We start from the raw sequence: 12,970 nt of genomic DNA on the forward strand, positions 1-12,970 counted from the left end.
AGCATTTGAGAAATCTTTCACGCAGGAGGATCGTACAAACGTACCGCCGTTTGAGTCTCGTACAGATTCCCGTATGGAGGACACAGTGATAGACATCCCTCGGGTTGTGAAGCAGCTGAATGGGTTGAAAATAAATAAATCGCCAGGTCCTGATGGGATTCCGATTCTGTTTTACAGAGAGTACTCTACTGCATTGGCTCCTTACTTAGCTTGCATTTATTGCGAATCTCTTGCCCGACGTAAAGTCCCGAGTGACTGGAAAAAAGCGCAGGTGACGCCTGTATATAAGAAGGGTAGAAGGACGGGTCCTCAAAATTACAGGCCAATATCCTTAACATCGGTTTGTTGCAGGATTCTTGAATGTATTCTCAGTTCGAATATAATGAATTTCCTTGAGACAGAGAAGTTGCTGTCAACGCATCAGTACGGCTTTAGAAAGCATCCCTCCTGCGTAACGCAACTCGCGAACCGTGGATGAAGGGTATCAGACGGTTGCCGTATTCCTTGACTTCCGGAAAGCTTTGGACTCGGTGTCCCACTGCAGACTCCTGACTAAGGTACGATCATATGGGATTGGTTCCCAAATATGTGAGTGGCTCGAAGACTTCTTAAGTAATAGAACCCAGTACGTTGTCCTCGATGGTGGTGAGTGTTCATCGGAGGTGAGGGCATCATCTGGAGAGCCCCAGGGAAGTGTGGTAGGTCCGCTGTTGTTTTCTATCTACATAAATGATCTTTTGGATATAGTGGATAGCAATGTGCGTCTGCTTGCTGATGATGCTGTGATGTACGGGAAGCTGTCGTCGTTGAGTGACTGTAGGAGGACAGGATTTGTGATTGATGTAAAGAATGGCAGCTAACTCTAAATATAGATAAATGTAAATTAATGCAGATGAATAGGAAAAAGAATCCTGTAATGTTTGAATACTCCATTAGTAGTGTAGCACTTGACACAGTCATGTTGATTAAATATTTGGGTGTAACATTGCAGAGCGATATGAAGTGGGTCGACCATGTAATGGCAGTTGTGGGGAAGGCAGATAGTCGTAGTCGGTTCATTGGTATAATTTTAGGAAGATGTGGTTCACCTGTAAAGGAGACCACTTATAAAACACGAATACGACCTATTCTCAAGTACTGCTAGAGCATTGGGATCCCTATCAGGTTGGATTGAGGGAGGACATAGAAGCAATTCAGAGGCGGGCTGCTAGATTTGTTACTGGTAGGTTTGATCATCACGCGAGTGTTACGGAAATGCTTCAGGAACTCGGGTGGGAGTCTCTGGAGGAAAGGAGGCATTCTTTTCGTGAATCGCTACTGAGGAAATTTGGAGAACCAGCATTTGAGGCTGACTGCAGTACAATTTTACTGCTGCCAACTTACATTTCACGGAAAGACCACAAAGAAAAGATAAGAGAGATTAGGGCTCGTACAGAGGCGTATAGGCAGTCATTTTTCCCTTGTTCTGTTTGGGAGTGGAACAGGGAGAGAAGATGCCAGTTGTGGTACGAGGTGCCCTCCGCCACGCACCGTATGGTGAGTTGCGGAGTATGTATGTACATGTAGATGTAGATCCTGCCTGTGTGCTAGACACACTGGGACTACAGCTGGAGTTGCGATCTGGGATGCAATTTTGTACGACAGCAGGACTCACATGGCTATCCCGTGCAACCTGACTGCAAACTGTACGTCAATCTGGTGATTCAGCCTGTTGTGCTGCCACTCATGAAGAGCATTCCATGGGTATTTTCCAACAGGATAACGCTTGCCCACATACTGCTGCTGTAACACAACGTAATCTACTGTGTCGACTTGTTGCCTTGGCCTGCTCAGTCACCAGATCTGTGGCCAATTGAGCACATACGGGAGATCATTGGATGACACCTTCGGTGTCTCATAATTATTGTACATGAAAATGTTCATTATGCAAAAATCAAACAATGGAAAATCCAGGACGGAATGTAATAATACGAGAGAAGGAAAGTTGCTACTCACCATATAGCGGAGATGCTGAGTCGCGATAGGCACAACAAAATATTCACACAATTATAGGTTTTGGCCATTAAGGCCTTTGTCAGCAGCAGACACACATACACACACGCACACACACTTTCGCAGCGCAACTTGCACACATATCAGCAATCTCAGAGAGCTGAAACCGCATTGTGAACAGCAGCACCAGTGCATGATGGGAGTGGTGACTGAGTGGAGGTAAGGAAGAAGCTGGGGCCAGAGGGGGAGGGATAGTACGGTGGGAGTGGCGGGCAGTGAAGTGTTGCAGTTTAGACGGAGGCCACCTTCCTCGATGTTGACCTCCGCCTCAGACATGGCTACATCGGCACCTCCGTCCACATCAAACCTACTAACCACCAGCAATACCTCCACTTCGACAGCTGCCACCCATTCCCTACCGAGAAGTCCCTTCCGTACAGCCTATCCACCCGTGGTTGTCGCATCTGCATTCCCTCTCAAAATATACCGAGGCTCTCACTGAAGCCTTCACTGGCCGTAATTATCCTCCCATCCTCGTACAAAACCAAATCTCCCGTGCCTTATCTTTCCAGTCTCCCACAACCTCCCAAAGTCCCACAGTCCGGCCACTGAGGAGCGTTCCCCTCGTAACTCAGTACCACCCGGCACCGGAGCAACTAAATTACATTCTCCGCCAGGGTTTCGATTACCTCTCATCGTGCCCTGAAATGAGAAATGCACTGCCCACTATCCTTCCCACCTCTCCTACCGTCGTATTCCGCCGTCCACCGAACCTACACAATATACTCGTCCGTCCTTTCACGACCCCTGCTCCCGATCCCTTACCTCGTGTCTCGTACCCCTGTAATAGACCTAGGTGCAAGACCTGACCCATACATCCTCCTACCACCACCTACTCCAGTCCGGTCACTAACATCACCTATCACATCAAAGGCAGGGCTATCTTTGAAACCAGTCATGTGATTTACAAGCTAAGCTGCAACTGCTGTGCTGCATTCTATGTAGGCGTGACAACCAACAGGCTGTCTGGCTGACAAACTGTGGCCAAAACACTAGTGGACCACCCTGTAGCTGAACACGCTGCCGAACTTGATATCCCTCATCTCAATGACTGCTTCACAGCCTGTGCCATACGGATCCTTCCCACCGACACCAGCTTTTCTGATTTGCGCAGTTGGGGACTTTCCCTGCAATACATCCTACATTCCCGTAACCCTCCTGGTCTCGACCTTCGTTAGTCACTGTCCTCACCCATCCAGCCTCCTCCCTGTTCCCATTCCAGCACTACACAGCCATCATTTCACCGCCACACCCAGTCTTTTAATTTTTTAAATTTTTATCTCTCTTTTCGCTACTTACCCCCTCCCCCCTCTGCACGTTGTCTCCTGCCATCTGTCTAAACTGCAAGGATCCTTTATTGTACGATTATATGATAGCGGAACAAACACTGGTAGCAGTTACTTTTGTAAAATATCTGGCAGTATGCGTGCGGAACGATTTGAAGTGGAATGATCATATAAAATTAAATGTTGGTAAGGCGGGTGCCAGGTTCAGATTCATTGGGAGAGTCCTGAAAATGTAGTCCATCAACATAGGAGGTGGCTTACAAAACACTCGTTCGACCTATACTTGAGTATTGCTCATCAGTGTGGGATCCGTACCAGATCGGGTTGACGGAGGAGATAGAGAAGATCCAAAGAAGAGCGGCGCGTTTCGTCACAGGGTTATTTGGTAAGCGTGATAGCGTTACGGAGATCTTTAGCAAACTCGAGTGGCAGACTCTGCAAGAGAGGCGCTCTGCACCACGGTGTAGCTTGCTCACCAGGTTTCGAGAAGGTGCATTTCTGGATGAGGTATCGAATATATTGCTTCCCCCTACTTATACCTCGCGAGGAGATCACGAATGTAAAATTAGAGAGATTCGAGTCTGCACGGAGGCTTTCCGGCAGTCGTTCGTCCCATGAACCATACATGACTGGAACAGAAAAGGGAGGTAGTGACAGTGGCATGTAAAGTGCCCTCCGCCAGACACCGTTGGGTGGCTTGCAGAGTGTAGATGTAGAAACACTTCACTGACCGCCACTCCCACCACACTATCCCTCCCCCTCCCCGCCCCAGCCTCCTCCTTTTCACCACCCAGTCACCACTTCCATCAAGCACTGGTGCTGATGTTCGCAGTGTGGTTTCAGCTCTCTGAGGCTGCCGACGTGCGTGCAAGTTGTGTTTGCGTGTATGTGTGTCTACTGCTGACAAAGGCTTTAATGCCCAAAAACTATAATTGTGTGAATCTTTTTGTTGTGCCTATCGCGACTCAGCATCTGCGGTATACGGTGAGTAGCAACTTACCTTCTCTGGTAATGTTCATTTTGCTGCATTTCAACTCATGTTTCCACTAATTTAGGGTTGTTGTTGTTGTTGTTGTGGTCTTCAGTCCTGAGACTGGTTTGATGCAGCTATCCATGCTACTCTATCCTGTGCAAACTTCTTCCTCTCCCAGTACCTACTGCAGCCTACATCCTTCTGAATCTGCTTAGTGTATTCATCTCTTGGTCTCCCTCTACGATTTTTACCCTCCACGCTGCCCTCCAATACTAAATTGGTGATCCCTTGAGGCCTCAGAGTTTGCCCTACCAACCGATCCCTTCGTCTGGTCAAGTTGTGCCACAAACTCCTCTTCACCCCAATTCTCTTCAATACCTCCTAATTAGTTACATGATTTACCCATCTGACCTTCAGCATTCTTCTGTAGCACCACATTTCGAAAGCTTCTATTCTCTTCTTGTCTAAACTATTTATCGTCCATGTTTCACTTCCATACATGGCTACACTCCATACAAATACTTTCAGAAACGACTTCATGACACTTAAATTTATATTCGATGTTAACAAATTTCTCTTCTTCAGAAACACTTTCCTTGCCATTGCCAGTCTACATTTTGTATCCTCTCTACTTCGACCATCATCAGTTATTTTGCTCCCCAAATAGCAGAACTCCTTTATACTTTAAGCGTCTCATTTCCTTATCTAATTCCCGCAGCATCACCCAGTTTAGTTTGACTACATTCCATTATCCTCGTTTTGCTTTTGTTGATGTTCATCTTATATCCTCCTTTCAAGATACTGTCCATTCCATTCAACTGCTCTTCCAGGTCCTTTGCTGTCTCTGACAGAATTACAATGCCATCGGCGAACGTCAAAGTTTTTATTTCTTCTCCATGGATTTTAACACCTACTTTGAACTTTTCTTTTGTTTCCTTTACTACTTGCTCAATATACAGATTGAATAGCATTGGGGAGAGGCTACAACCCTGTCTCAGTCCCTTCCCAACCACTGCTTCCCTTTCATGTCCTTCGACTCTTATAATTGCCATCTGCATTCTGTACAAATTGTAAATAGCCTTTCGCTCCCTGTATTTTACCCCTGCCACCTTCTGAATTTGAGAGTATTCCAATCAACATTGTCAAAAGCTTTCTCTAAGTCTACAAATGCTAGAAATGTAGGTTTGCCTTTCCTTAATCTTTCTTCTAAGATAAGTCATAGGGTCAGTATTGCCTCACGTGTTCCAACATTTCTACGAAATCCAAACTGATCTTCCCCGAAGTCAGCTTCTATCAGTTTTCCATTCGTCTGTAAAGAATCCGCATTAGTGTTTTGCAGCTGTGACTTAGGGTATCATATATTTTATTTGCTCCATCTGAGACACATACACGTGAAGCTGTGGAACAGTAACTTCCAGAGAAAGTACTTTTATCAGTATGGGCTGACATGTAAAATTTCTCCACGTAAAAGAATGTAAGAGATCGTGGAAAACTCCTGTTTAACGGAGACCAGCTCTTGCTGGGTGAGGCCCTCTCTCCCGAGCGCCTAGCGGAAGCCACAGCAGTACCCGGCAGCCGCCTGACCTCTCGCTGCCTCCGCAGGCGCTGCCGCCCCCGTCCGGTCGCATGTCGGCCCCTCCGAGCACCGCCGACTGGCAGCGCCGCTACGGCCGCATCCAGCAGCCGCTGCTGCAGTCGCCGCCCGCCCTCGTGCCCGTGTCGGCAGCCATCAAGGTCACCAGGGAGCCCGTCTACAGCAACCTCTCGGTGAGTCTCTCACTTAAAGGGTGGTTCCCATAACCCTAGTACTTACTCTTCGCCGGCCGGTGAGGCCGTGCGGTTCTAGGCGCTTGAGTCTGTAACCGCGTGACCGCTACGGTCGCAGGTTCGAATCCTGCCTCGGGCTTGGATGTGTGTGATGTCCTTAGGTTAGTTAGTTCAAGTAGTTGTAAGTCTAGGGGACTGATGACCTTAGTAGTTAAGTCCCATAGTGCTCAGAGCCATTTGAACCATTTGAAATTACTCTTTTGAGAAACACATAGTAGCAGTTCTCATATCTAATGGCCTGAATCAGTGGGTTTTACTCATGTTCACCCAACCTCCAGTAATCGAATGCTCGAGCTAAATCAGTTCTACTAATCTGCCTCCAGTTCTACTAATCTGGCTCTGGTGAACTGACTGTAAAAAGATGTCTAACACATAAATACACTCCCGGCCAATAAAATTGCTACACCAAGAAAAAATGTAGATGATAAACGGGTATTCATTGGACAAATATATTATACTAGAACTGACATGTGATTACATTTTCACGCAATTTGGGTGCATAGATCCTGAGAAATCAGTACCCAGAACAACCACCTCTGGCCGTAAGAACGGCCTCGGTATGCCTCGGCATTGAGTCAAACAGAGCTTGGATGGTGTGTACAGGTACAGCTGCCCATGCAGCTTCAACGCGATACCACAGTTCATCAAGAGTAGTGACTGGCGTATTGTGACGAGCCAGTTGCTCAGCCACTATTGACCAGACGTTTTCAATTGGTGAGAGATCTGGCCATGGCAGCATGCGAACATTTTCTGTATCAAGAAAGGCCCGTACAGGACCTGCAACATGCGGTCGTGCATTATCCTGCTGAAATGTAGGGTTTCGCTAGGATCGAATGAAGGGTAGAGCCACGGGTCATAACACATATGAAATGTAACGTCCACTGTTCAAAGTGCCGTCAATGCGAACAAGAGGTAATCGAGACACGTAACCCATGGCACCCCATACCATCACGCCGGATAATACACCAGTATGGTGACGACGAATACAAGCTTCCAATGTGCGTTCACCGCAATGTCACCAAACGCGGATGCAACCATCGTGATACTGTAAACAGGACCTGGATTCATCAGAAAAAATGACGGTTTGCCATTCGTGCACCCAGGTTCGTCGTCGAGTTCACCATCGCAGGCGCTCCTGTCTGTGATGCAGTGTCCAGGGTAACCGCAGCTACAGTCTCCGAGCTGATAGTCCGTGCTGCTGCAAACGTCGTCGAACTGTTCGTGCAGATGGTTGTTGTCTTGCAAACGTCCCCATCTGTTGACTCAGGGATTGAGACGTGGCTGCACGATCCGTTACAGCCGTGCGGATAAGATGCCTGTCATCTCGACTGCTAGTGATACGAGGCCCTTGGTATCCAGCACGGCGTTCCGTATTACCCTCCTGAACCCACCGATTCCATATTCTGCTAACAGTCATTGGATCTCGACCGACGAGAGCAGCAGTGTCACGATACGATAAACCGCAATCGTGATAGGCTACAATCCGACCTTTATCAAAGTCGGAAATGTGATGGTACGCTTTTCTCCCACTTACACAAGGCATGACAGCAACGTTTCTCCAGGCAACACAGGTCAACTGCTGTTTGCATATGAGAAATCAGCTGAAAACTTTCCTCATGTCAGCACGTTGTAGGTGTCACCACCAGCACCAACCTTGTGTGAATGCTGTGAAAAACTAATCATTTGCATATCACAGCATCATCTTCCTGTTGGTTAAATTTCACATCTGTAGCACGTCATCTTTGTGGTGTAGCAATTTTAATGGCCAGTAGTGTACTTCATTATGTGTGGATAAGTACTTAAAGTCTTACTGGGGCCATAAATCTGCACCTGACTGCCTAAGCACACATGCTTCCTATAGCAACAAAAATTCCACAGCTCCAGGCAAATAACAGTTGGAAGGAGCAATGCCCACAATAAAACAATAACTATTTCTCCCTTACAACAATAAATTAATAGAATTTTGCACTGTATATCTTTGAGGGAGTGTGAAAAACTTTTAAGATGGCACTTTAATAGAAATCTGAGAAATGGAAGTTGTTAAATTCTTCATTCATTTCAGTCTAGCATGCCCATCACCATATTTTAAATCCATGTGGAAAGTGCAGTTTTAAAATCTACTACATTTAGGCAAGCTAACTGTCTTTAGAATTACATGAAAAATTTGTTGCAGAAAAGGAATTTATAGATAGTGAGCTTGAGGACTTTTAGCTTGTGAACTGTACCTACTGCTGAGGAGGTTATTATATATATGTGTGTGATCTATGATGTAGTTCTGTGTCTGACATTATAGAGTTCTGAATGTATATACAATTGTCATAGACAATGTACCTTTAATTTCTCCTTGGTACTTCCTCAAAGTAGTGCGTAGGAATTTATTTTTCAGCCTTGGTGAGCTGAAATGTGGATAAGCAGTCTGCAAATTAGGAATTTAACACACTTAGGACAATTTTCTGGTTGCTCATTTAACTAATTTACAGACCTTGTGGCTTGGATCTACATGTGGACAATAAAAAAAAATTCCCACATCTCCTGGTTAAGAATGCACTTTTCCCCCCCCATGCACATACACTTCTTCCAAGGTGAAAATACACTTATTCCTTGATAAGCGACAGCGTACTTTCCCTTGGAGCTGTAAAAATATCAATCCTTTGAAAGTTTTTATACACCATCATAGAAATTCCCAGAACTTTAGAAAAGAAACTTGGCATGGGGGGAAAATGTGTTTTGGAAAGATCTTTGAGGTGCAGCAACATGTATGCTGTATATTTCCATGTTACAATACACTGCATATTTTCATCTTACAAAAGTATAAATTCAAATTCCAGCAAACATAGCATGTCAATTTCGAAGCATGAAATAGAGATTGCAGTGTGCTTTTGTAAGCTAATCATAGTTCATGTCACGTAATCTCACAAGCCAATGACAGCAGATATTCAGAGCACAGGACATGTGACGTGGTGAGCCAGTAGCATCACTATTAAGTAGTGTGAGCACACAAATGGGAAAAGTTGATTGAAGATTAATAAGCTACAAGAAAAGCTAGTCTTTCACATATAATATTGGTCTTTTTAGTGTGTGTTACACTTTAAGATGTTGTTGTTGTTGTTGTTGTTGTTGTTGTGGTCTTCAGTCCTGAGACTGGTTTGATGCAGCTCTCCATGCTACTCTATCCTGTGCAAGCTTCTTCATCTCCCAGTACCTACTGCAACCTACATCCTTCTGAATCTGCTTAGTGTATTTATCTCTCGGTTTCCCTCTACGATTTTTACCCTCCACGCTGCCCTCCAATATTAAATTGGTGACCCCCGATGTCTCAGAACATGTTCTACCAACCGATCCCTTCTTCTGGTCAAGTTGTGCCACAAACTCCTCTTCTCCCCAATTCTGTTCAATACCTCCTCATTAGTTATGTGATCTACCCACCTAATCTTCAGCATTCTTCTGTAGCACCACATTTCGAAAGCTTCTATTCTCTTCTTGTCTAAACTATTTATCGTCCGTGTTTCACTTCCATACATGGCTACACTCCATACAAATACTTTCAGAAACGACTTGCTGACGCTTAAATCAATACTCGATGTTAACAAATTTCTCTTCTTCAGAAACGCTTTCCTTGCCATTGCCAGTCTACATTTTATATCGTCTCTACTTCGACCATCATCAGTTATTTTCCTCCCCAAATACCAAAACTCCTTTACTACTTTTTTAAGTGTCTCATTTCCTAATCTAATTCCCTCAGCATCACCCGACTTAATTCGACTACATTCCATTATCCTCATTTTGCTTTTGTTGATGTTCATCTTATACCCTCCTTTCAAGGCACTGTCCATTCCGTTCAACTTCTCTTCCAAGTCCTTTGCTGTCTCCGACAGAATTACAATGTCATTGGTAAACCTCAAAGTTTTTATTTCTTCTCCATGGATTTTAATACCTACTCCAAATGTTTCGTTTGTTTCCTTTACTGCTTGCTCAATAAACAGATTGAATAACATCGGGGAGAGGCTACAACCCTGTCTACTCCCTTCCCAACCACTGCTTCCCTTTCATGCCCTTCGACTCTTTATAAGTGCCATCTGCTTTCTGTACAAATTGTAAATAGCCTTTCGCTTCCTGTATTTTACCCCTGCACCTTCAGGATTTGAAAGAGAGTATTCCAGTCAACATTGTCAAAAGCTTTCTCTAAGTCTACAAATGCTAGAAACGTAGGTTTAATCTATGTTCTAAGATAAATTGTAGGACCAGTATTGCCTCATGTGTTCCAACATTTCTACGGAATCCAAACTGATCTTCCTCGAGGTCGGCTTCTACCAGTTTTCCCATTCGTCTGTAAGGAATTCATCTGTAAGGAATTCTTGTTAGTATTTTGCAGCTGTGGCTTATTAAACTGATAGGAAGCAGCAAAATCACTAAACGTAAATATGGGTCACTATCCCCCTCCCCACTACAACCCAAATTGCTCTACGCGTGCACGAATCTGGCAGCTTGGGCGCATCGGAAAAGTTTTTCTGGGTAGAATGACTGCTTCTTGTTACTGCTGCAGCCACACTCCAAGTAGCCAGAAGCACAAGTTACGGCTCATACAAAAGGTACTGCTCATACGCAACTCAACTGCGCATGCACGTTAGTGTGCTGGCAACTGCTCAAAATGAACTTAATGTAAAAAGTTGTGACATAACGCTCAGTTTGCTTCATCTAAAGCCTTCAACACATTTTGCTTTAGGCAGACGCCTGTGTGTACACTGTATTTTGTTGTTGTAAATGGCGCATTTCCTTTGCAACTTAAGTTTTATTTTCGTTTTATTCTCTCGTTTATATTTTACTGCTGCAGTATTATTCTGCAGTAGCAGGATACAATAAAATTCTTTGTTAGACTATCAGTTCTTATGAGACAATATTACAAAAATTTAACTCAAGGCTAAAACAATGAAAGATTCCCAGAATCCAAAAAATTAGCAGCTTTTTCCCAGTTTTCTCCCAGATAATAAAATTCCTGTTTTTTTTTCCAGATTTCTGGTTGTCACAGAGCATATATACCATGTACATCTATATTAGTACTTTCCACAAGCCACCTGATGGTGTGTGGCAGAGGGTACTTCTGACACCACTAACTGATTGCCCCCTGCCCTCTTCCACTCGAAAATGGCACATGGGAAGAATGACTGTTGGTAAACCTCTGTATTGTCTCTTAATTTCTCGAATCTTCTCATTGTGGTCATTTTGTGAGATGTATGTGGGAGGTAGTAATATTTTGTCAGACCTCACAGAAAGTTCTCTCAAAACTTCAATAGTAGTTCTCTCCACGATGCACAATGTCTCTTATATACTCTTATACAGCATCTGCCATTGGCATTTGTTGAACAACTCTGTAATGCTCTCGCGTCAACTAAATGATCCTGTAATGAAACATGCCACTCTTTGTTTTCTGTTTGCAGAATCCATGTTGACTGAGAGTTTTTTTTCCAAAAGCATCATAATTGTTGAGCATAAAACATGTTTCATAAGTTTACAACAGATGGACATCAATTATTTTCATCTGTTCCATAACACTTCCTGAATATCGAAATGACCTCTGTGGTGTTTTTGTTTTCTTCAGTTGCTAGCTTCCCTTCATTGCTCCAGCAAACTATGGTAAACTGCTGCTACAAAGGGAACAAGTTCTTCTGCATAATCTTTCTAGAATCTTACATGTTAGTTCCAATGTCTTTCCACTACTCAGCGATTGTAATTGCTTTTCTATTCTACAATCAGTTATCTCAATACCCGCCATTTTGACATCTGTGCGATGATTGAAAAGAGGACTGTCATGGTGAAATAGTTTTGGAAGACCGAATTCAGTATTTCAGCCTTCTCTCTGTTATCTTCTGTTTCGATGCCACTATGATCACTGAGTGATTTTAAACTGTTTACTGATTCCACATAAGATCAAATCTCTGAGGGATTTTACTCTGACTGGTAGACAAAATTTTACTTTCAAAATCAAAAATAGCATGGCACAAAAATAAGAAGTAGAACCTGTCTACCCAAACATCTACCAGTGGTGTACAAAATCTTTGATTCTATCTTCAACCCAGACATGTGATTCAGTTTGTGCAGGATATATAGAGACCCATAAGCACTCTCTCTACTTTACCTTTTGAACCATCTTCAAAGGAAGCATACATGGGAGCGATAGGAAAATCAGAGAAATTGTGGTTCGTACCAAGGATTTTCATGTACCTTTCTTTTGAAAAGATGAGTCAAATGGTGGTGGTGATGGTGGGGGGGGGGGGGGGGGGGGGTTGTAAAGCTGCAGTGTTCTCCACGGCTCACTATAATCTGGAATATGGCATGTAGGTGCAGGTGGCAAAGTTCCTCCCAATTACTAAGCATGATCAGTCCATGGAGTAATTCAGCAATAGGTATTATTTGCTGGGTTCTTCTTGTTTTGCAGGAATTGCAAAATGTGAGTTGCACCACGCGTAATTGGCAGTACATCTCACTATGGTAGAAAAACATAAAAACAATTTACTTATCTTAAATATTACGTCATTGATCCTCAGGTTTTATAACAGAATAATGAGGCACTTTAATTTTCAAGCATAATGACATCCAACCAAGCATTATTCTGACAAAGACCTTCATAAGACATTAAAAGGGCAAAGCTACTGAGATGTGTAGCCATCACTGTGAGAAATCTTATAATCTTTTCACAGATAATACATTTCACTTCTTTGTTAAAATACGAGTTATACTGGCATTTATTATAAAGTATTAAAATCATAAATTATTAAATATTGCTGCCTAGTATTAATAGCAATACAAATTTAGTGAAATTTCCTTTTGTCTTAAA

The 12,970-nt window shown here is 43.7% G+C and overlaps 1 protein-coding gene across 1 annotated transcript in view; it reads left to right on the top strand.

Annotated features, from left to right (window-relative positions):
- Nucleotides 1–12,970, top strand: part of LOC126108164 (uncharacterized) — a 193,784-nt gene that overhangs the window by 62,811 nt on the left and 118,003 nt on the right. Inside the window, exon 8 of the mRNA XM_049913407.1 lies at nt 5,914–6,078. Within this exon, the coding sequence (XP_049769364.1) occupies nt 5,914–6,078 (165 nt within the window). The remainder of the gene's footprint in view (nt 1–5,913; nt 6,079–12,970) is intronic.

The sequence above is a fragment of the Schistocerca cancellata genome, chromosome 11, assembly GCF_023864275.1.
Source record: "Schistocerca cancellata isolate TAMUIC-IGC-003103 chromosome 11, iqSchCanc2.1, whole genome shotgun sequence".
NCBI lineage: Eukaryota > Metazoa > Arthropoda > Insecta > Orthoptera > Acrididae > Schistocerca > Schistocerca cancellata.